The 25,079-nt window shown below is 43.1% G+C and overlaps 2 protein-coding genes across 6 annotated transcripts in view; one reads left to right on the forward strand and one right to left on the reverse strand.

Moving 5' to 3' along the window:
- Positions 1-19,945, forward strand: RHOQ (ras homolog family member Q). Of its 2 annotated transcripts, none has more exons than XM_066993812.1 (5): positions 1-444; positions 554-612; positions 15,241-15,405; positions 16,187-16,282; positions 17,028-19,945. In XM_066993812.1, the coding sequence occupies exons 1-5, from the start codon at positions 303-305 to the stop codon at positions 17,058-17,060; spliced, it is 495 nt and encodes a 164-aa protein (XP_066849913.1). In that variant the 5' UTR covers positions 1-302; the 3' UTR covers positions 17,061-19,945. The 2 variants fall into 2 exon arrangements, with proteins under 2 accessions (XP_066849913.1, XP_066849912.1); XM_066993811.1 differs by having other exon boundaries at positions 17-444; positions 17,024-19,945.
- The window catches only part of PIGF (phosphatidylinositol glycan anchor biosynthesis class F), a 25,636-nt gene continuing 13,970 nt past the window's right edge, over positions 13,414-25,079 (reverse strand). Inside the window, exons 7-8 of one of the 4 annotated variants that reach the window (XR_010830175.1) lie at positions 17,609-17,742; positions 13,414-13,882 (exon numbers count right to left, since the gene is read on the reverse strand). Coding sequence is in view for 1 of the 4 variants with exons in the window: in XM_048079440.2 (XP_047935397.1) it covers positions 17,629-17,742 (114 nt within the window). In the remaining 3 variants the exon portion in view is untranslated. Of the gene's footprint in view, positions 13,883-17,354; positions 23,411-25,079 lie in introns of those variants that run through there. The other 3 variants (XR_010830174.1, XR_010830173.1, XM_048079440.2) reach the window with 3 other exon arrangements.

Genomic DNA, 25,079 nt, shown 5'->3' on the forward strand with positions numbered 1-25,079 from the left:
GGTCCCGGAGGGGCGCTGCCGGCGGTCCGGGAGGCCGCCACCCGCCGGCACCCGCCGCCGCCTCCTCGGCCAGGCGCGGCCGCCCTCCGCCTCCCTCCGGCCCGCACTTCCCCTGCGCGGCCGCGGCCGGGGGAAGGCGGCTCCCGCCGGGCCCAGCGCGGCGGCGGATGGCGGGGGGGCCGCGCCCGGCGGGGGCGCCCGCTGAGGAGAAGGCGGCGGCGGCGGCGGCGGCGGCGGCGATGGCGGGGGGCCCGGCGGCGCGGCGGGGAGCGGCCGCGGGGCCATGAGGGCGGGCTCCGGCCATGGCCCATGGCAGCGCCGCGGTCATGCTCAAGTGCGTGGTGGTGGGGGACGGCGCCGTGGGCAAGACGTGCCTGCTGATGAGCTACGCCAACGACGCCTTCCCCGAGGAGTACGTGCCCACCGTGTTCGACCACTACGCAGGTGAGAGGGGACGGGGGCAGCGGGGGCGGCCGCCCGGATCGCCTCGGCTCGCCTCGGCCCGGCCCGGCCCGGCCGCCGCCTCACCGGCTCCGTTTCTCCCTCCTTGCAGTCAGCGTCACCGTGGGGGGCAAGCAGTACCTGCTGGGGCTCTACGACACCGCCGGACAGGTGAGACGCCGAGCTGGCCCCGCAGCACCCCGGGGCGCGCCGCCCCCAGCCCCGGGGGGAGCGGGCAGCCCCCCGACAGCCGCTCCTCCCGACGGGGGCGGCGGAAAGCAGCCAAATGTCACCCTGGGGCGGCGTGTGGGGCAGCCCGGGAGGGGGCTCGGGGCTTGTTTCCTTTTTCCTCTTTTTTTTTTTTTTTTTTTTTTGCTATTCTAGACAATTCAAGTGGTTCCTCTTGCCTGGTGAAAGGCGCTACGTCAGCGTGCATCACGAGTAGTTTTAGTGCTGGACGAGGCGCTTCGTGCCGGAGGCAGCCGCGGCGCAGCGCGCCGAGGGCTCCATTGCTCAGCCCCCTCTCCGCTGTATTGGCTTGCACGGCTGCTCTCCTCCGCTAAGGCACTCGTAGCCCTTTGGAGAGGGCTTAGCTGAAACAAAAAAAAGCACCCTTGGTAAAGGGCCCGGCCCCGGGAGGTGCAGGAGACTCCCAAGACAGGCCTGGAGCGTATACGGAAAAGCTGCATTGTTGTTTTTTTTTTTTGGAAAGTTGTGTATTTCTTACATGAAAACTTCTTGCAGTGTGAGCGTGTGGTTTGGTCTCACATGGTCTCAGATGTGCTTCCTTGTCGTAACGAGTAGCTAGTAAAAATAACCTCACCGGACTTGTGTCGGCTGAAGCTGTACGTTTTGACCGAGTTATTCCCGTACTTGATTGAACAGTTATTGGCCAAATCAGTGTAACTTTTTAGATTTGCATGCAGCCGTAAGGGGAGCAGCACTCAACCAGTCTTTCATATGTTTGTGAGGCCTGAAAACAGTGATAAACTCCATTCTAGGAGAATTATAGGAAACAGCCTCGTTTCCAAAAGGCTGGTAGCTGAAGGGTGAGATTCTTACCAAAAAGACTGACTTCACGATTGTGATATATCGCTGATATAAGCACAAACTAGTCCCGTTTATGCAAACTAAGTTCATTTGTTATTTCTGTCGTAGCCCTGCTTTTCCGTAGTAAATGTTTTTTTAAAACACAGCTTGTTGTAAAAAACTGCTCATGTGCTACGCTACGAGGATCTAGTGCTCAGGCAAATTAAAGCATCTCGTTAATACACATCTATTTTTCTATCATAAGCATTGGAAAATATAAAAATAAGCACCTAGCGCTAGCGTACGTATGCATAGCTTATTTGTGGATGCTGTCTCAAACAGCTTGTGCTGACTTGTTACTATTAATGGGAGCGCGTGTTGTCAACTCTGTGTAACCTTAACTAATGTGGTTTTGTGGTATCCCTCGCTGCCTGAACGTGCTGAGTACCAAACGGAGAGACCTTTGGCCTCCTCTAAAGCTAGCAGGGTAAACCGGCCAGTTTGCAGCAAACAGCAAGCAAAGGTATTCCTGTTAGCTAAGAAAAACTTTTCAGTGTTAAATTATGTATCTAGATTTGTAAAAAGTTGAAGTAAGCTTTTTTTTTTTTTCCTTGTCCAAATTGTGAGAAGTTGAGATCCTAAGCTCACATTACAGCTTCTGATGTACCCAGGACCAGATCTTGCTGTCCTAACTCAGAGGAGCCTTAGCTCATGTAGAGTGTTTTAATGAGGCTACCTTTACAAATATGTCTGGTCTTGGCAAAACTCTCCTTTTAGTCAGCCCTACCAGGTGATATTAAAATCTTTACTGTTATCCTCACCTCAGCTCAGCGTATGGGGGGAAGCGGTGGACACCTGGGGCTGCCCACGAAAGCCCCATCCCAACAATCAGCACGAATAAGGAGATTCTCACGGGGACCCCGTGTAGAGACCCTAGACCAGCGATTTTGTTCTTTTTCCTCCTTCATCAGGGACAGTTTGCTGACAAGCCATTCTTCTAGAGCCAGGGCATAAAAGAAAGCTTACTTCCAAGTTTAAAGATGTATGTAGTTAAGAGCAGAAGAGCCACGAGTTGCTGGTGCCTTCTTCATGTTGAGGAAACAGTCTGCTGCATCTGGTACATGCCTGCTGTTTGTACAGACTTTTGTACAGCTCGGATTCAATGCTGCTCAAAGTCAGGGTTTCTGTGCCAGCGTACATCGGTGTTTTTATTTCTAATTCTCTCACTCCCAAATAGTTTTACTGTAAAGTACTGGCCTGATAGTATCATTTTCTCCAGACTTGGCAGCACACGATTACTGTGTGGCATCTGAGCAGTTCGTTGTCTTCAGAGCGTGCCTGTCCCCAGCCCCGGACAGAGCAAGTCGGTACAGCCTGCAGGTCTCATCTCCTGGGGCAGGGAGCGTGACCGGAGGCTTGGACTTCTTGACCGCTCCGAATTCATGCGGCAAGCCCGTGGCAGAGCGAGGAATCAAGACCTTTCGGTTTCTAGCTGGTGCGCAGCAGACTCATCAGCCTGAAATACTGACTTATCAGCCTGTGGGTGTCTTTAGCTTGCATGGTTATGTATTTAGCAACTTGTGACAGACTTCTGTTTGGCAGAGGGGCTGTAAGCTGTTGAGTTCATGACACCCAGTATGCGTTTCTAGCAAGCTTCTTCACAACACAGGCAATCACACATAGTAACTGCACTGATCACGTAATGCCTCGCGTCTTTGTGCATTTAAAGTAGGTTGAGAATAAATCCATTAAAGTCCCTTTTTTTCCAGGTTATATATAGCAGGGGAAAATGACACAGTTCACAAGCTTCAGGCTACACGCAGACAGACCTTCCCCCCTTTGTGTGCGTGCGTGCATCCAGGCGCTTTGGCTGAAAATACTGCGGCCGTGGTTCAGCAGAAAATAGCCAGTACAGCTGCTGGGCAGGGGAGGCTCTCGGAGCCCGTTTGGTTTTGCAGCTGTGGAGGCCGGCTCCTGCTCCAGGGAGGCAGATGGGAACTGGTCCCGGTGGTGGCTCTGCCATCCTGGGGAGGACATTCCTCAGGCAATTCCTCCTGGAGGTGGAGCCGCAGCTCCTTTTAGCCCTACTGCTGGGCACAGCCCTTGGGTTTGGATGGCTCTTGGCTCATCCCCTCGCTCCTCCGCCTCCCCAGCGCTCCTCCGCCTCCCCAGCGGATGAGAACGGGCGGAGCCTACCTGCATCGCCCAGAGCTGGGAGCAGAAATATGCCAAAGTTTAACTGTGAGGTGCTCACGATGATGGTGTTTGTGTGCCTTTGGCTTTACAATCCCCTCTTGCTGGGGGAGAGTAGCTGGGTGCCAGTGCAGTTTGTTATGGAGCATGGGTGCGTGGCAAAATAAACCTGGAAAGGGAACCGTGGCTCCATCAGGAGTCTGCTGACTTTGCCCTGGTAGAGCGCTTTTGAACTAGGACAAGTGATGATCATTTTGATCTTTTGTAATACCAAGCATAATACTGCCAGCTATCGTGGTAGCAAAACTTTTGGAGAAATGCCTGTAAGCATTCACAGAGGGGCTGCGTGTCCCCTTGCCACGTCCCAAATGACCGGAGCAAGTGGGAGGACACACAGTGTGAGGACACACAGCGTTTACCTCTATGGGGTTGTGCTCCGCGCTGAAGCCTGCTGCTTAAAATGGCAGTCAGGGCTCATCCTCCTCTCCTTCCCTTTTGATGTGGGGTTTTCATTCGTGATGTGGTCGGTTTCCTCCAGTATGTGCTGACCATGTACCTGTGGAAGCCTTGCGGTCCCAGTGTGTTGTGGTGCGAAGGGCTGTCAGAGCTGGAGGCAGGCCAGGAGGAGGCTGGAGCAGACCAGGGTAAGACTCTCGGTGGCTTCTCAACTGTCACCAAGACAGTAGCTGCGAAACTTGGCTAAGCGCAATACGAGAACAAGCCGCTGCCTGGTTTCGTCAGCTCAGGTTTTGGTGGCTACTCTTGCTGCAGCTGCAGCCACCTTAATTCAGATCCGCTGATATTTTTTTTTTGTCATTGTAACTGAGTTAAAATTGATGTTAAAAGCAATTTTATATTAAACTTGGTCAGGCTGCCGAAGTGTGTAAATCTAACTCAAATATTAGCGAGATCAGCGCCTGCCGCAAGGCCAGGTGTATAAACAAATGATTGTAACTGCGAATGAGCCTGTGGGAAAGAGAGGGATGGAGGCATGGTTATTAAAAAGGATGGACACACAACTTGCAGTGGTTGCTATAAATAGGAAAGAGCAGTCATCTTTGTAATTCTTGCCGACTGTTTGTCTTGGCCTTGGTAGGTAGTCCTGGTTTAGCAGGTACCACTTCAGTATCCTGAAAGGAGTGGCAGCTGCTGACCATTTTGGCTACTCTGTTGTGCAACAGGAATTTCCCCCCTCGGACCACATACGCTGCACGTACCGCGCGGCCAGAGCGCCGAGCACGCAAGCACAGTCTCCCGCAACGCAAAACCATTGTAGAGTTACAATTGCTACAATCTGTAGCATGATTTTGGCAAATCTGAGAATTAAACATCAGCCCTTAACACCCTGCCCCCTTTCTGTCCCCCCACCCCGCACCTCCCTCCTCCCACGTATTCTCCTTCGCTCCCTTCGCATTGCCAAGGCCGGGCCGGCAGCTGCTGCGGCAGCCTGCGAGCCCGCTCCGGGCCGGCGTGCTGTCCTATGAATAGCTCGGCCTCAGCCCTTAGGGATGTTGCCAGCCCTGTAGATTGAACGGCTCTGCAGCAGGAACTGGCTGGGTGTAGGTAATTGAAAATAGAAACGTGCCCAGATTCCCCCTCTGAAATTTAAGATTTCTAGGCAAAAGGAGGAGGTGATGCGTGCGAGCTTGCGGTCTCTGTGATGAGAGTTCAGTAGACAAATACTTGAGCAAAGACAGGCTTTCCCTTTGGAGGGAAAGGGACTTTTACCTTCAGATTGGCTTTTAAAAATGCTCTTCCAATAATAATATTAATCCCAGTGCCAAGCTTACGTTCCAACACCTTGTTGTGAACTGTGATTCACACCTTGAAAGCGTCACATCTTTCTTAGAAAGACAGGTAAGTATTGTGATCACCAGATGGCGAGTTAGGGATGGGAAATACTGCTCTGAGTTCCCAAAAGGATCCACTGAATGTAGGTGGCAAACCCAAGACAGCTGTTTCTTTTTCAGAGTGTCCAAAGCCCTACGGCGTTTCTGAAGGTTGGGACCAAGTTATCTTAAAACCAAGCATAAGGGTTTTGTTTGAAAATGTAGATCCAGAATGTCTTGGCCAAGTGAGCTAACAGCAGGCTGAAGTAAAAAGCAAACCAAGTGTGAGAAGTTCTCTGAAACTTCAGTTTATGATAAAAGCACATGTTTATGAAGTGTTGACCTAGGGAGGCTCTTGCTAAGCACTGATTGTGTAGTCAAGTAAAAATGTTTCTTTTTCTGGGTTTAGGCTGTGACAGAGTTCTCTCCGAATTTTGCTCTTTTACGATTTCTTTGAGTTACAGTGCCATGTTTCTATGCTATCCAAACACCACGATCTAAAAAGGCAATCCTGAGTGCAAGCAATAATTGTTGCTTTTCCAGTATAATGTTATTGCATATCCTCTCACTTCCCAATTTTAAGCTGGTGTGTGCACCTGCATCATGTAATTATCATATAACCTACGCTGTACTGAAGGCAGCAAGTGGTGGGACTGGGCGAGGTGGCAGGAGCTGGCAGGGTTTTCTTACAGAGAATGCACGAGACCCAGCGAATTTTTGGAAGGTCTGTAGTCAGAGTTCTTGACTGAAATGTCTCCTTCGCAAAGAGCTCTTCATGTTTTGGTGAATATAAAAAGTCTCTAAAATGCACTATTTTTCATTTATCGTTTAGCTCCTGAGCCAGCCTCTAAACTACACCTTCAAATAAGCCAAACGTAATCTAGAGTACTGCCTCCACAGCAAAGACCTTTCTCCCAATCAATTACTTGGCGAGAAACAGTGCAAAAGGACTTATAACGTCAGCTAGGGTCTGATCCGCAGCTCTGTGTCAGCAGGCACCCTATTGCTGAGCTCAGAGTGCTTTGTTCCCGTTCCTTTATTGAGAACACATGGACAAAATGAACATAAAAATTAGTAGCAATACCAATGTTTTGTCAGTCCCAGACATTCAAAATGATGAGTCAGCTATTCCTATCCCCAGACCACACTAGGAAGCACCTAAAAACCTAGAAAAGGAAAACAGATTGGGAATTTTTCTTTTGCCCTTTGCTGGAAGTGGTTTTCCTTTGAGTTTTGTGTATTCAGGTTTTCTCTGTGTCTGCAGGGGACTGGAAACACCTCTCATTTAAAAGTGAAAAGGATGTTATTTTTCTTCATGTAATCATCATACTCCAGGAACCTGGGCTTTAAGAAATAATATAAAACACTGATTCCAAATCTTGGAAGTTTTACTGGCAATTATAAAAAAAAAACAGTATTGTTAAAATGGATGCTTTGGGACAGAGATTCAGGACTTTTTTTAACCTCCAAATCAGCAGTTACGTTTCTAACAAAACCGTGGCTCCTCTAATTAAAAAAAAAAAAAAAAGAAAGAAAAAAAAAAGGTGAACTGGGCAAAAGAGGAGGGGAATGACATCTTTTTACTGCTCTGTTCTGCTGTGGTTTTGTAAGTAGTCTTTTGGTTTGGATTGGTGACTGGGTGATCTATGTTAAGGAAAATGCCTGAATGCTACGTGACGCTTCCAGCACTTCTGTAAAGGTTGTGTCAGTTGACTCATGAGCTGCTGCTGTCCTCGTCCTCTTTTAATCTCCGCTGCATCCATTCTGTGGCACGTGGACAGTGATTCTTAGCAGTGCTCGGCACATGCTGGTGTATGTATCAAAATGCAGATGGCAGTGTTATTCTCCAGAGCAAAGGAACATCTGTCAGCATCCTAGGTGAGCTTATTGCATTAGATGAATGACACACAGACTGAATGTGCCTCAAGCAGCTCGTGCTCTAAATCAGATGCAGCCGTGAATGCTAAAAGATCATCTGTAGGGCTCATTGCTCCAGGTTGGCCTGCTGTCCAGTTGGGATGCAGTGCTAGAGTGAATTACAGCTGGATGCCAGGAGCAATGTGGGCTGCATCTTTACTTGGTACCCACACATAGCCCACCCATGGGCAGTGAGGTGGCTGTCGTATTCCTCTCTTCAGAAAGAGAAACCCTAGGAGGTTTTTCAGCTGCCTTAGCATCTGCGGCAGTGAAACCACTGGGTGTTTTACCACATTCTTCGATGGCAGCTGTTAGCCCTGACACATCGGGGATTGACATAAAATGAGATGCAGAAGACTCCTAGGAACACTTTTAATTCCAGAAACTTTCACCGTGATGCGTTTATGGAGCGCACGTGATGGCAAAGGTACTCTGGCAGTTTATGCCCTCTGTGCAGCTGCGTAATGGGAATTAATCTTGCAGAGTCAGTGTGATGAAGTCTTAGTCTTCTGTCTTACAAAGCTGTTTCTCAGCACTGGACTGAAGAATGTGCTTTTGGGATTTATTTGTAAAAAGTGAAAGGGAGCGGGACCCCTAACTGACCAGTCTTTGTTGCCATGACACAGATAACTGTATTAAACCATCTCTATTCCAAGGCTTGTTTTCTCAGTGAAAACAGACTTCTTGACAGTCATTTTCTCCTGTAAAAATACACTGAAAGAACCCGTCTTTCCTAACAGCAGGGTCTGCCGAGGGTCTGACCAGATCCTCTGTGCCAGGGTGCATTTAATTGTTTTTCCCTGATTACTCAATGTGAAAGAATGAAAAATCCTGATTGCTCGTGGCTGCAGTCACCAAAACTGGGGTGAATTCCTTTTGCAGAGAAAGTGTGAAACTGGTGTGGGAAGAGCGTTACTCATAAGGTCACTGACTGCGAGAAGGAAACCAGCACCGCACCTCAGAGCTGCGATTTCTGCTGGATAACGAGTGAGAGGGCTTGCCCACGGCAGTCACCCTCCCGCTTCTTAGGAGCTCCTAGTGGCTGAGCAACTGGTATAGGTGTGTTCAAGTGAAAGTGCGCTCACTGATAGTGCTTGCAGTCTGCTGAATCCATGTTCTGTTGCTCAAGATGCTAAAATAATAAGTCTTGCAGAGAAATATCAGACTTTTACTTTTAGAACATCAGGAAGAGGCCAGCAAGTTGAAGTTACTGTGGTAATGGAGAGCAGTGTTTTGTTGAGACTGTCTAGGCAAATAGTTCAGTATCACCACATGCCGAGATGTAGGACTTGGACAGTATTTAATCCCACATTAAGACTGGGATCAATTTTGATCAATCAAAGGCAGTTTTATGTATAATAAAGGGCATATTCCATCCTTGTCTCAAGGCTCTAAAATCCATCTTAGTAGGCTCCATCTTTCAGCTAGTTATTTCTCTATACAGAAAAGCATTTCAGACATGTAAGCAGCTGCGTAGTTCTCTGATATGCCAGAGGGAAGTTCTGTCAGAAGAAAAATCGTAATTTGCAAACACTGGGCTTTTTCAATGTATAATTCATACGTCCTTTGAACAGCCCTCCTCACAGGAATTTAGAGATGGATTTAGATCAGTTTACTTCATTTTTAGAATACAATGGGAGAGCACTTAGCCTGTCTTCTTGCAGCCTTTTCTATAAATTAAAAATAGCTGCTGGACCCAAATCAGCCGCTTTCTGCATTCCCTGGGAAAGCTGTGTGCACAGGCCCCGACAGGACGACTCTGCCTTCGGAAGTGCAGGCCATATCCCCAGAAGCCAAAGGGTCCGGGGGCCTGTGGCGTTCTTTCTCCCTGCAGCCAGGCAGTGATCACCAGACCCTGTTTCGCACGTCCCGAAACTAGGGGCAGCTGTAGGTTGTATACAGATGTAGGCAACCACAAAATGGAACCTAGCGATCCGCGTGGCAGGGCCTGGGCTGCAGGACGGGACCGGCAGCGGCGTCAGGCCGTGCTGTGTCAGGCCGAGCTGTGGCTTGCCAAGCGGGCCCGCAGGTGTGCTGCGAAGGGCTACGGAGTGCACGCAGCCCGTGCCGAAATGCTGCGGAGAGCTGGTTTTTAAGGCAGGGAAGCAATTTGTGCTTCGTATAGGGCAGTACAGACCACTTCCCTCTCTCTCCTCCCCCACCAAGTATGTAGTAGAATCAGAAACCACAGCGTGATTCAGCCCGGCACCTGAAACCTGCTTCCTGCCGTGCTTCTGGGCAGGCAGCTGCTCCCTGGTGCTTATGGCAGGGCTGCGGGTCAGCCTCTAATTCCAAATAGTCCGGGTGAGACAGTAGGATCTGCCCGCTGGGGTAGCTGTGAGCTGCTGCTAAGTCCCTGGGGCTGTGTTAGACACCACTGTTGTTATGGTTCGCTCGTTACGTTCACCGAAATATTACTGGAGGCCTACTGAAATGGAAATTTCTTTACAGGGAGGAAAACTATGTACATTGCAACCTTGGATAGGTTTGAAATGCACTCCAAAAATGGTAAAATTAGAGCTTGGCGAACTGTATGGATTGTATAATCTTGTATATATTTGTATTTCCAACCATCCTACTACGAAACAGATTACAACTTGGTTTTACAGCTGGGATTCTGCTCCACAGAAAGCAGCTCGTTACGCATGTGTGCCTCACTGAGACCCCGTGAGCAGCAGTTGTCATTGCCCTGCGCTACACGAAGGCTGGATTCCTCTAGCAGCTCCGCCTGATGTCTATTTTTGGCTTCCCCTCTAAAAACAGATGGTTGGGAGCGAGAACCTCCTCTTGTGATTGCTGTTGTAAGCTGTGAAAGCAACAGATGGTTGCTAACGCAGAGGCACAAACCCAGAGTTGTCAAGTTCCAGTTTTTCTTCCAGAGTGGTGCAGGCTTTATTTTGTTCCCCTCCATCCACCTTTTACCTTCTCAGAATGTAATAGAAATAGGCTTCTCCTTTTGTTTAATAAGAGTATGTCAGCATTATGTGACTGGGGATGTATACTTTAATTTTCTTTCCAAGTCATTAACTTTGTTTCTGCCAGAGTACTAAAGTGAGGCCTGAATTCAGGCATGACACGCCTTGCTCAGGGCTCCAGCCACTGATGTTAATGAAGTACCGGAATTTGGTTTCTGCTGGCTGTTTAAAGACACCAGCCCGCATATTTGCAAGGAAAACAAAATGATCTAGGTTCATGTGTTCTTCACTGCCTGTAACAGCAGACTTTAGAGGTGTGCATTTCCCCAAATGTCTTGGTCAAGGTGTGGGATGGTACTGACTGCAAGGAGGCTTCTCTAATTGTCCTTCATCTCTCCTAATGGGATACAGAGACCCTAATCCCGTTCCACAGGAGGAGAAAGAGGCCTGTGGTCTCACAGTACTTAGAGAGGGGTAAGGACCTCGGTCCCCACCACTTTAACTTGGCCAGGGAAGAGGGGGATGCCATAAAACAGGGGCTCTAAAACTGTGGGATCACAGGTATGCCTGCACCTCTACGTTCAGTTTTCTGATAAACCAAACAAAATCATGCTTATGAGATTATTAGACTTCAGTTTGTCTGAGTTTATTTTTTAAAAATATCCCACTGCACGTAAGCTGTGTACATCAAAAGCTTTTGGAGTGCTTTGCAAAGACTAATGCATTATTAAGCTAGCAACCCCCTTTGGGACACCCTAACAGATGGGAAGATGCAAGTAGAGAGAGAATAATAATTTGCTCAGGGCGACATATTATGTCAGTTGCAGAGTTAGGAATACAGTTTTTGTGTCCTTAACTATGCCTCCCAGCTGATATCCATGGAATTGGGCAAAAGTATTAATTTAAAATCAATTAGACAACTTGAAATACAGCACTGCATTCTGCTTTTGGTTTGAGCAAACCTTTGCAATGAAGACCAATACACTGCTGCAATGCAATGCAAGGCCATTCTTTAGTCTACGTGCAAAAAGTTCCTCTATTTTTGAGAAGTTAAAGGTCAGGAAAAAAAATAGCCAAATTTTGGATGCATTAAGACAAATCCACCTGAACATTCAAAATATGGTGAAAAACAGTGATTCAGTACTCCAGCACAAGGCAGCAGAAAACCTGAAAGAGGCAGATAATGAATTACTATAACAGATGGAAAGAACTTTAGACCTAAAGGAGAGACTTGAAGGAGCTGAAGATACAGGCAATGCTAGATTTACCCGTAGAAAATCAAAACTAGAGGGAAATGAAAATTTAAAACTATGGATTTCCTTTCTCCACTCCTAAAAACAAAACGAAACAAAAACAACCCCAAAGCAGTCCTTCCCGGCTTGTAGCTGAGAAGCCAAGTCACCAGTTCCTCCATCTTGTTTCCTTTCCCGTGTCTCGTCTCTGTTGGCAGCTGTCCTGGGTTACTGCAGAGGTACTATTTAAAAGACGTATGCTCCTGTTGCAATTTAGTGTCTTCAGGAGGGTGTCCATAGAAGATCACAGCACCATATAACAGTTACGAAGCCAACATACTTGCGTCCAGTTTGCTTAAAGTCATTACAACTCTTCTATTTTCAGCATGTTTTTTCTATCTGTATTTATCTGCTTCAGCAAACAGTGAACAATTTTGTTTTAAAGGCTAGCAAATATTGGAGAACGAGCCATTTCAGTACAGTCTGGAGTTTTTGAGAGCTAAGTGCATATTCTGATCCTTTGTGGCTTTCTTACCCATCTTATTTATATTCTTAAAATATTCCAGTTAAATTCTTTAAATATTTTTAATGCCTAAATATATAGGCAGTGCCTACGCCAATTAGATTGGAAGTTTAATTGCTGTACAGTGCGGTGTGTACATGCACTCAGATTGGAATTTATGTTGACTGACTAGGAGAATTAGATTTTGCCATTGCATTTAATTTTACAATAAGCCACATTTATTTCCCTTACACTAGATTCAGGAAATAAATTATAATTGAAGGGATCAGATTTTTTCCAGGCTTCTCTAATATTCAGCCTAAATTCATATAGTACTTCAGATTCTTTTACCAAGTGCAGTGATACGTCAGAGAAGGCTTTCAGTTTGGATTGTTAGTTCCTGGGATTTGTGGGGGAGCAGAAGGAGCCTTTACACACAGACAGCCCACTAGAGGCTGGTAACATTGAAGCCAGGCTCTCTCTTAGGAGGATGCAGGACTGGGACAGTAAATAGCCAAGTTTTGGATGCTTTAAAACTGATCATGTGGGGGGAGATTACATTAGAATTACCTGTCTTACTAAAACAAGCGGTGGTAGGCCATTATGAGTATCGATACGAACATAATTTTCATAGCACAGGTGAGGTTTAAAGGAGAGCCTGACAGCATTGGCTTGTTTCAAGCAGCAGGATTGGTGGGTATAGCCAAATTCTCTGTTAATTTAAGCAAGCGTCAATGCAGTGAAGTCACTGTAGTGAATACCACGTACGTCTTTGGCTGTGGTACATAAAGTATCCAATCACACTGTACTTGTCTTTAGTTTAACATCTTAATTACGCAGGCTGGACCCGCAGCTTGCCCAGTGCAGACGGAGCAGGGTATAAATCAAAAGGCATATAAATAGATGCAGGGACAGGACAGATCAGCAATGAGCACTCCTTAAAAAGCACTAAAATTGCTCACTCACGGATGACCACTGGTGAATGCTTGGGAAGTAAGGTGCACTACCGAGATGTGGCCAAATGTACAAGGATTTGTATCCAATGGGTCTTAAAAATGATAAACTAAACATAAAAGTTTTGAAGTAAGTCATGCAAAGGTAACTTGGCTTTGGGATTAGCAAATGATGAGTATTTGCCAAGAATTTAGTAGATTTAGTAGAGCTGAATTGGAGAGCAACTGATGGATCTGTGCGAGTGTTCCTGCATGCAGATTTTGTACTCTGGGGACCTGTCTAATTTGCAGTTGGGAAGCTTCTTTTAGGATTTTGATCTCCACCCTAGAAAACAGAGTGGCAACTCTGAGCAGGCTCTAAGTGAAATGTAAAATACACACACACAAAAAAACAATTGAATGTCGAATAGTTTTGAGCTGCAGTTTTGATTTTTAAAAAAATTTATTTCTGCTTTCCACGATGAATAGCCATAATGGCTCAAAAGACAAGCTTACTAGGTTTTTCTTCTGAAACAGGATCCCGATACTAGTAGAGAAACAGCAGATCTTCAAAAAGGGCTGTCAAAACGTTTCACAGTAGTTTCAGCTACTGGGGTTGTGAAATGGTGTGTCCATGTTTACAGTTCAGCATGCTCTGGCTTACTGACAAAACTGCGGAGTGTATAGGACTGGCAGTGAAGTCTGTATAACCAAAATTGCACATGAGGACACCGAAGAGTGCTGGCCAATGGTTGCCTCCTCGCTCGCGCAGAATCTCCTCTTGTGCTTGCTCCTACACGTCTTTTCTCATCTCTTCTTCATTTCATGATAACAGTCCTCTTCCCGTAGCTGCTGACTTCCAGATGAAAAGATGGGTCTAGCAGAAGCTGTGCTGAGGAAGGAAGTTCTCACATGTTTTCTAAATTCTACTGACACAACCTTAAAAACCTAATATTTAATCAAAAAAGGGCTTTTTTGAGGGTGCAACTATAGGTTAATAATCTGGTAATGTGACAGCTGCCAAGGAAATGAAAATTGGATTTTCTGGCTCGTTTCAAACATGGAGTTGAATTACTTTTCTGTCTACATTTAACGAACAAGTAATTCTGCTATTTGTGTGATTTAATTAAGATGGGGAGCTTACGTGGGGAAGAGAGAGGCTGCCTAGCCCCCTGATTAACCATGCACTGGTGTTTATTGCGGAAGAGAAGGCAGAAACCTGTCATCCTTCACTGTCTTGGCAATGACAGGGCTCAGTATTAGTGATACATATTAAAAAACAGAAGTCTAAGGTAGGAATACCAGGGCCTCCATTCACTGCTACAGACCAAAAGAATCCTTGCAGAAAGAAGCTGGGGCATATTCTCTCCTGACCTTAGCGAAAATATATGGCAAAACCCACTGTCTTTCTCTTGCTAGAGGGACTGTGTCTGTTTGACAGCAGGGACAATGCTCCTAAGTACCTCTGTTGCCAGGGTACTGTACGCACTGGCAATAGGACTGGGGGCTTTAAATGCTGTGGCTCTAAATGACCCAAATAATAATCTTTTCAAACAGACACGTTCTTCCCAAAGGGCATTAATGTTCCCTTGATAGTGTTCTTGATCTTTAATTCCTGTTCCTTCCCACTGTTTGCTGAGCTTGCTTACAGAAAGCAGAGTCTGGACAAAGGAGCTCCCTTCTGATCCTTCCTTCCTCTGCCCCGATCATTAGCACAGGACAGTAAAATTTCTTAGCCAGAAAGAAAATCTTAAGGAGGAACTCAAGTATCACTTCTACATATAATCCAAAAGAGCACATGTAAGTTAAGTGCATTAAATAGCCTTAATCTAGCCTAGCTTTGTATAACCTGGGTGGCTCCGTAGCAGTCACAGCTGCTTACTTTTCTTTGGTCAAACAGATGCTAACTTTTGATCTGCAAGTTTGGACTGTAAACATTTTTTTTCTTTAAATGAAAACTTTTTAAAGAGCAATCTTCCATATATTCTATTACAGAGGTAAGTTTCTATCAGTTTTAACACTGAGATTATTTTTATATTTACATTTACATATACTTACTCTTACGTGCAGATTTTGTTCTAACAGCCATACTAACTAACCTGGAATAGTTGTAAACACTCAGAAAGTTTGCTTCAACAAACTTCCTGAAATACGAGTACAGTTCCTGAATATACAATTAATGAAACACTGAATATACAATTAATTAAACAACAATTTAGTATTGCAGATAACAGAATTTTTCTTTCTCAGGAAGACTATGATCGTCTGAGACCTTTATCTTATCCTATGACCGATGTCTTCCTTATCTGCTTCTCAGTGGTAAACCCTGCTTCATTTCAAAACGTGAAGGAAGAATGGGTACCAGAGTTGAAGGAGTATGCACCTAATGTTCCCTTTTTACTAGTAGGAACACAGGTATATCTGTTTCTGTTTTAGTTTATTTAAATCGGTCAGTTCATTGTATGATTTCTTCGGGCTGAAAGTTCAAGTCCAGCAGGACCTGAGCAGCACCTCCTTCTGGCTTTGCAGAACAGCACTAACAATTGCCAGAAACGAGTAGAGCTGTATTGTTTTCTAATAAGCGACTTTCATTTTGTTAAAAATCTGCACGTCGTAAACGGGGTGGCAAGATTGGCTGCATCCCTCAGGGTGACTTTCTGTAAAAGTCATGGGACTTACTGAATAGAATTGTCTGTTCATACTAACATAGTACTATTGTAGGAGTAAAGGTTGTTCATCTAATAACCCTCCAAAATTACTTGGAATACTTCGGTCTGCAACTATTGCTCATATCCATTAATTATGGAAGCAAAGGATCAAGGGGAGGATTGAGACAATTTCCTCTTGCTTCTTGTGGGCCATGGACTGGACTTCAATTATGAAGTGACTAACATGTTGCTATTATATTTGGGTTAATTTTGCTGCCACTGCTAGATAAGCTTTCTGGTATTCTAACTGAAGAGCTGAATTAGGGAGTAAATGTGTGGTCCTTCTGGATTAACAGTAGCTCACAGCTTAAATTTCCAGAGCTTTTCTATCAGTAAGGATCCACAATCTGAACCATGATGTGACACCTTTTTTTTTTGTACATGAAATTCTCCATTAAATAATTATGCTCTAAAATGAGGATGTCATATAACCTGCTGACTTTTGTTTAGAAAAACTATTCCAACATGACTTCAATCTTTCTTGCTAGATTGATCTTCGTGATGACCCAAAAACTCTGGCAAGACTGAATGATATGAAAGAGAAGCCCTTATCTGTGGAGCAAGGACAGAAATTAGCAAAAGAGGTAAACTGGATACTCCTAAATGAAATCAAGTAGCAAAGAGGCAAAAAAAAACATCTATTTTCAACTGACTTTTCTTTCTTTACATTTCTTTTACCAGCCAGCATATGAAACCTTATGACTGGTTACCAGTTAACAATATTTACTTATATTGTTGAATACAGCTTAGACCTATGGAATAGCACTACCCTATTAGTAATTGTTCTAACTTCATGTCTAGAAACTCCTTAAAAACTATGTAAGCGTGAATCAGAGATAATTAAAATCAAAAACTCACTGAATGGTTGAGGTTGCAAGGGACCCTTTGAGGTCACCTTGTCCAAGCCTCATTTTGAAGCAAGATGTTGAAAGCATTTCTAGGAAATGATTTCAGAATGCTATACACTGTTTTAACACACTGCATGGATACTGTTTATCAGGACAGTTTTAGAGAGACTTTTTTTGAAACATAATTTGGTTATATTGTTCTTTTTTGCTGTTTAATTATCAAAAATGCCTGAGGACCCCCTTGCCAATACAAAGAGTTTATTTAATATGCTTCCTTTATAAACCAAACCAGCTTAAATAAATGCCAGATCTTTGGCGAAAACACAAATCTAGTGTCTCCTACAGGAGGAAGCACGTTCAGATAAATTTTCAAGATCACAGCCAAACTTCGTGGTGTCACTATAGAAACAAATTTCTGACGTGCAGATCTGAACAGCTGAAGTAGATCGCTACTGATTTAACTTACTTTCTTGACAGATAGGAGCCTACTGCTATGTGGAATGTTCAGCTTTAACACAGAAGGGACTGAAGACTGTTTTTGATGAAGCTATTATAGCCATTCTGACTCCAAAGAAACACACGGTGAAGAAGAGGATAGGCTCAAGATGCATAAACTGCTGTTTAATCACGTGAGATACATTTGACAATGGCCAAGCTTACTGTGAAATTCTACTGAATTTAAATACAACGCATTAAGGTACACGGCGAACTTGTTTGAAAGCTAAAACTATGATTCTGCCTTCTACAACCAGTGAAATCCAGAGGAATAAAATCAAACTCAATGAACTTGTAATAAGAAGCCACCACGTCTGTTACAAATATTTTATTAAGACTGGAAGGTACAATCTCTCAGGGTTACATAGTCTAGAGGAAGCAAAAACTGCACCATGTTGAAACAGCATCTGTGTGATGCTATTGAGTGGAGATGCTTGGCCTGAAATACTCTAACTGAATTTGGATAGTCTTCTGCTTTGACTACACATATACATATATATCTAAAAAAAACAAAACAAAACCCAACAAAAAACATTTGCACAGTCTGTATGGAATCTGCACAAATACCTTGTCTCTCTTTGCTCCAGTTATCTGCTTTTGTATGTAAGCTGCTTCCGGTTCCAGTGTATCCACAGAGGTGCAATAATCAGACCAGCCATATAGCCAAAGGTAGCTCCGAGGGAACAGGAAATGGGCCATACCTGAGGGGAGAATGCAAGGTAAAAACAGACATTGAGAAAAATGTTTGTGGTTTTTTGTACTTCGTGAGCACAAATTCTCAGTGTAACCTAGGTACTGAAAGACAATGCAGTCTCATTCTGCTTTAAAGCTTGATGTGCTTTCCTAAAAATGCCAAAAGTGTAACAGTCATACATGCATCTTCATGAACACTAAATGCTGTTGTACAGTTTTTTAATTAATACACATTAAAATGTAACCAGGCTTCTGGCTATTGCAGACGTTAGTTTGATATTCCCAAAACTATGTGAAAAACCTGGAAGTATTTATATCCCGTGAAGTGTTCAGCTAACCTGACTTCCTGTTCTGCTGCACACATTGGGAAACCTGAAGATTTCTTTGTGACAGGTGGACTCGATTATCTTTGTAGGTCCCTTCCAACTGAAACTATTCTATTTTAAGTCTGCCTCTTTCAGTCTTTCCTTCCAATTTCTCATGACATTCTGAAACTTTCAGAGGTGTGTCTAAATGAACTACTCAAATAAGGCCAGAGATTGTGATGAATAGAGGGTTTTTCTTTTGATCTTGAAAAGTAGGCAAAGGGATGAGTTCCCGTTCTGGCTAGCAGAAGGAAGGGAACGTAAATTTGGAAACTGAACATTGTACCCAGTTCAGGAAAAATATCATATTTTATAATATAACATAGAATATAAAACATAAAAATGTTGAAGACTCCAGGAGTGTTTTAATTATAAGCTTTGTTTCCTAACATAAGAACAGGGAACTGACTCAATACAGCTGACTCACTTTAACAAAGCATCTAGTATGGAAGAGAAGTAATGGACCCCTCGCCCCCTTTTAAATTGGTATTGATTTGCACGGAGGAAGGGCCAAAACAAAACTGCAACCATTCTATCCTCAGATGTAGCATATTTTACCAGTCAACTACGTGCTGCATTTGATGAAGGTCCCAACTAAGCTGGCAATTAAAAATATTTATTGTAGAATAAACTGAATTCCCATCCCTCTTCAAAATTCTCCTTTGCACATTGCAGGGTCAATTTTGCACTTCCTGCTGTACAGTTCTTAAGCGAGTACAGACTGCACTCTCCTATTCTTTATTTTTTAAATTAAGGGGGATTTTCCCACCTTCTATAGTACTTGAGACTGAGAAATGCACTAGACATTAAAGAATATATCCACATCTCAGCGCCCAGGCTTTTTTCCTACTTCATTTTGACTGGCAATTCATGACTATCAAATTAATTTACTCTTAATGGTACTGGTTCCTCCTTTCACTCATTTTCCTAGCTCTAATTCTTCTCCTTACTTCATTATCACTTGGAGAAATATATTTATTCATGTCCTTCAATCATTGGAATTTTTACTAGGAATAAGAGTAACTTATTTTGTCCTCTGCTGTTTCATCTTCACATTCCTTAGCATTCGCAGTTTTATATATTATTTGGAGGTCTTAAGGAGTGTAGCAAAGATGACTATAAACAAGGTGCCTTAGGTACTCTTTATTGACCTTGTTTCATTCTTCCATTTCCGGACATTGTCTCTCTGCTACTTGGTTTTGTTGCCAGAATGTTTTGGCTGGTGCCTCTCAAACCAAAGACTTGCTTGTTTCCATTCATTTAACAGTGGCATTGTAGATCTTCTATAAAAAACCTTCAGATGCTTTGGCATGGTAAGATATTACATGTATGTAAAACTCACATGACTTTGTGGCCTTGGCTAAACTTATGCTTCAGGTAGATCTTTTCAACTTTTAAATAAAATTTAATCAAGTTATTTCTAGCATTTTGCAGGCTATTACGTGTGTGTAAAGGACAAAGCAAAAAAAACCTCCCTGTGACCCCAGCTGCTCACTCAGTAACATTTGGTGGAAACAGCAATCAAACTCTCTTATCCGCTGGTGAAGTCAAATACTACTCTAATATTTACTAAACTATGGACAGAGGCTTCAGAAGTCAGTGGTCTTTTTTGCATCAAATTCTCTATCTGTGAGCGATCAACGATCCTTCATTAAATTTTACCTACATTAGGTGAATCTGTAGTTGCCTATTTGCTTTTCAGAAGTGTAAGCAGATGTCGGACTCTGAATTTGTCATGTTCCCGTAACCGGTAAATCGATATCCCTGATGACCCATTCACCCTGTATCTTTTGGTATTTTGTGTATAGTGGGCAATTGTTGCTACGATTAAAAGGATCTCTGTTGATTGTTGTAGCTTCTTTTCCTGACTGAATCGCAACTTGGAGCACAGCTTCTCAATAGTTTTTCTGAATTACGTAACCGTCAATGTTATTGATACCTCCATCTGCCCTCCAAACCACTCGGTTTTTGCTTTGCTTTTTAAAAATCAGTGTTACCTCACACAAGTTTCAGGCTGTCTCACTTAACGCATGACCTCTGAAATCCAACCCTCACCAATGGCAGCCAGCAAAGGTAAGGAAGGGTTAAAGGTGAGAAACCATACAACACTCCTTCTCACTGACCGTGAATGAAAAAGAAAAGAAACACCACCCTTCTAGTGCCACAGAAGGGTACTAGGTCAGGTACATTTTTAATATTATTATTGTGTCATGTACCTTACACTGGTCAAATGGCCCAAAATAGTTCTGAAGGCAGACTGGTTGGCCTTCTTAAAACTCCCTAAGCACAGGAGTTAAAAGCCTGGATTTAAGAGAATTGCTGTGCTTATGCTATTTTTGCTAACCGTTAAAGCAGGGCAAAAACCAAATGAACAGGTGATGATACTAGCTCTGCACCTTTTGTTCTTGACTGCTGGCCTTTGGACTATTTATAGCCAGATGCACTCAAGGGTATATCTAAAGAAGCAAATTATCAAAGACAGATTAAGATGCGGCTCTTAAGCCCATCAGCTGCACTGAAATAACAGTCCTTCTGGATGCTTTTTGCTCTGTGGCAAATGCAGTGCAATTTTTCTAAGAAAGCGGATTGCTTTCCTTTGCATTAGCTGCTGGCCTCATTCTTCTGGGATCCCATCACTTTCCACTGGACCTTCTATAATGAATTTGACTTGCACGATCAGTCTGTTTTTGCCCTGTCTTCAGTACTTTCTCTTAAACTTGGTTTGGCGTCCCTGACTTGGTATTAACTAAGTGATAAATATCTAAGCAGCTGATACCCACCTGCCTTTTTCAAGAGTTTCCATTCCACTTGTTTAATGTACCCAACTTGTAACACAGCCCTTTCTCCTTCAGGGCACTACTCAGCTCAGTGTCTCCTACTTCATGCCCCTTTTTGCCATGGGGAAGCTGACATACCCTACTCCATCACCGATGTCATGCTTGGGCTGGGGCAGCAGCAGGGGAATAAGATGTTAGGCACCACTGCCTAATTAAACGTTTTTGAGGGGGAAGGAGTTGATCTGGATGGAAAAATATGGGGAGCGTAGGAGGCAGGACAGAACATTCTTCAGGAAACTGTCGTGAAATACCTTGTGTATCCCAGCAGCTGGGGAGCATCAGCTTACCATCCTCACAGCCTAATACAAAAACTGTCAGTTTACATATCAAATGCATGGGGAAACAGGCCAGTTCTAACAACCTGTATATGATTACTAGGAAGCTGAACAGTGGCTTGGCAAAAAAAAATCCCCACCTACATGCTCAAGAAGCACACAAATTGAATTTTAAGGGACAGAGCAGAAGCCAATGATTAATAGAAAACAATCCTGACTTCTGCTGTTTCAGTTTTCTTTTTCCCTTGTTCTTTTCGTCTGGCATCGGTGACAGGACTTAAAAAGAATTTCTTTAGGCTAGCTAAACAGACACTGCAGAATTGCAAGGTTTCTATTATATATAAGAATTTATCTTAAGAACAAGGACTCGGAACAGAAATTGCCAGCCTTTCAGAACATAAATGAGCTAGTTTCCCAAGTGCTCTTTAGAACACCTATGAGCTGATGTGCGAATGCTTCACGCATTGCATGGAAAGCAGAGCATGTTGCAGGATCACAGCAAGTACTATGCACGTAACTAATTAAATCAGACTTCCGGCTGCATGACAGTTTTGTCCTCTACTATGAGTCTGCAACTTGCATCCCATGCAGCGGTAATTACATAAACACTGATAACGACATAAAGGCCAGATTCTTACAGACCAGAGCAGTAACACTCCAATAAAGTTTTAAAGGATATTGTAAAGTAAGCAGCTGACTGCTGGAAGTTTAATTACATAAATGCAGTGGGGGCAATCTACTGTTTGGTTTGGGTTTTTTGTTTGTTTATTTTCAAGTAAACCAGTCCCATTCTCTAGCTGAGTGCTTTTCTCATATTCCTAAACGAGGATTTTTTTTTGTATTGTTGCTATTTCAAAAGATCCATTTTTGACTGTCAATTGGAAAGCTATGTAAGATTTTTGTTTCATTTAAAAACTGAATAAATGAGCACAAAGACTTTCCCTCTGTTTCTAACATGCCTTAAATTGCAGATTGCTTAACCTGTACTGTTTTAAAAAATTCAGTACGTACCTTTAATCTATTTTGGTTGCGTGAATGTTAACTAAAAGTGTCTTATCGCATTGTACAGACTGTGTATGTTGACAAGCACGTGCTGAGGAGAAGAAAAGTGTGAAGTTTTTTTCAGGCTGGTATTTGTAACTAGTTGTTTTTGTGTATTTGTGTTCTAAAATTCTAGCAAGCATAACTGCCTTTGTCCTCACCATTAAGGTTTACATTAAGAAACATACCTTTAAATAAACAACGAAAACCCCACTAAAGTGGAACCACGCTTCTACCTCTGTTTAAAACAAGACAAAATAAATCAAAACTAAACAAATTAAAAACAAAACAAACACCCACTGGACAGTGTCCTTTCTAGTCACATAAAGTAACTTCTGTTACAACAGAACTTTCACAGTAGTAGATGCTAAAGCAAAAACAGGAGTGAAACTCCGAGTTGTGTTAAGAATAACAACGTAGTCTGAAAATGTATAGTTCTGTTTCAGCTTACTCAAGTAACCACAAAGATCTGTACCCAAGATTCTTCACGGATTCTTTTTCAGGTTGGAACTGTCCAAGAGGTTTGTGGCCAATATTTAGAGTCACTGGCTTGCTACATGGCAGTCAGTCAACTCATTTGAGTTCTATCAGTTCTATCTTGAGTTCTACCTATTAAGTTTTAGTCATCTAGTATAAAGTAGGAATATACACTTCACTGTCACCTAGTGATATAAAAACACTGTAGACAGAATATGTTTTCAAAGCCACTTTTTATCATTATCAACAGTTACTACAGATCAAAGTTAATGCTATGAAAAAAACAGGTGGGCATGTACACAGTGAACTTAAAGACGTTTTTAAAAGTCTGGAGTCAAAATATGCAATAAAAACAGGAACTTCACTATTTGCAAAATTCGGTTATTGTCAATGATGAATGAGATGTCTGGAATACTAGTTGTACAGCATATAGTGTGCAGATGAGGTTTTCGTCTTCAATTATACCATCTTGTTGTGCAACTAATTACCCCAGGCTGTGCAAAGAAAGGATGCATCACATTGCATCTAGTACCACCTAAACGATACCACTCTGTTTCGGTGGTGTTTTTCTTTTGAGGTTCCACTTCTCAGATGATACGCAAAGCTCAGATCGTAATCACAAGTGGTTACTGAAAGCACACCATCAACCTGAAATAGTCAATCTGAAAACAAAACGAGAAACTACAAAGGCAGTTATTTCCTATTTCTTTGCTGGAACTATCCCAACTAGCCCTAATCCTTACATAACTGCTGTGTATCAGAGGGCTAGAAGTAATCAGAGCTGGATTCCCGACTTTTTAAAACTTCTGAACATCATCTAGAATAGCCTTAGGTAAGTGATCATAATTAAGCCTCAAAAATTATTTGTAAAATTTCTTACAAATTTGACAGTAATCACAAAACACTGGCAAATACTTATTCTACCAGTCTGACATTTGTAATACGCTGAAACATGTCTTGCAGGGTAAGTCTTGAAAAGTGTGGGGTTTTTGTTTGGTTGGTTGGTTTGTTTTTTTAAATACAGGAATGTTAACTACTGTAGGGACTTGCATTCCTGTAAGACAGCTATCTTTACATTTTTACCTCTGCTGAAGACAGGTCTGCAGAATGAAGCCCATAACCAAGGAAGAACCCCAGAGTAGGCCTCCCTGACCAACTGTTTTGCACCGTTACAAAAAATATTTTTTCTGAAAACCAGCAGATGGGCAATAGGCATGGCCAAATCAGATATAAAAAAGTTACTTAAAGAATAACAACAGAATAATGAAAAATGAATCATCAGGACACCAAATGACTTTCAGCAATATATTCTGTAATTCTAACAAGTGCTTTATACATTTTTCATTTCCATTCTGAAACACTATTCAGACAATGAATGTCATTTTATTTCCAAACCAATATTCTGTTCCTATTAAGTATTATTTACCTAAAGTTGTCTGTTATATCCTAAAACATGCATTTTACATTATTAGATTTAAATGTAGACAGGCCCACTAGTCTGAATATCCCCTGTATGCAATATTTTTCACAATATGAACAAGGAAAATAAAGTGAAGATTTTCTGAGAAATCTGTAATTATCTTGGTTTTGTTGTGTGTCGCAAGAGGTATGCCTAAAGAACCAATGTTTTCTTTTGGTTTGTGAGCATCTAAGGATGAATCACAATGTAAAGGGATGACTACCGTATCATTTTTCAGTTCTGTTAAGATTTAAAAGACGTTTAGACGTAGAGCTTAGTGGTACAGTTTAGTGGAGGACCTCTTAGTGTTAGGTCAGAGGTTGGACTCGGTGATCTTGGAGGTCTCTTCCAACCTAGATGATTCTGTGACGCTGTGACTGTGGGAATAGATGCTAGTACTAATACAAACAGCTGAGGACTGGGAAGCTCCAGGAAACCAAAAACCAACCTACAGTTTTGTTTTCTCCTTAATTGCTCTTTTAAGGCCACAAAGCAGCAACAAAGTTGCATCAGAAGAATCCCTGTATGTATCAGGATGGAGATTGGGAGAACAGGTGGGTACCAGAACAGTGAAGGCAGCTGCGTTCAGTACTCTGCTGAGCATGCTATGCTGCAGCATACTGAGTACTCCCTTTCTTTCTTTCCTTCAGTTGCATTGCTTGCTTCATGTGAGTGGCTACAGGCCATTTGCATTTGAAGCCACATCCATGAAAAAACTGACTTCACAGGAGTGGCTTTAAGAATAACACACTCCACTCCCTGAACTGTACTACAGTTAATTTAAAAGTAGACTTTAAACATTTCAAAACTGTCTACAGCTTGAAGTGTAGAAATTAGATTCAATAAAAGTGTCTGGTAAATCCCGATCAAGTGGAAATATTTATCAATCCG

This window comes from Anser cygnoides, chromosome 3, assembly GCF_040182565.1.
Source record: "Anser cygnoides isolate HZ-2024a breed goose chromosome 3, Taihu_goose_T2T_genome, whole genome shotgun sequence".
Classification (NCBI taxonomy): Eukaryota; Metazoa; Chordata; class Aves; order Anseriformes; family Anatidae; genus Anser; species Anser cygnoides.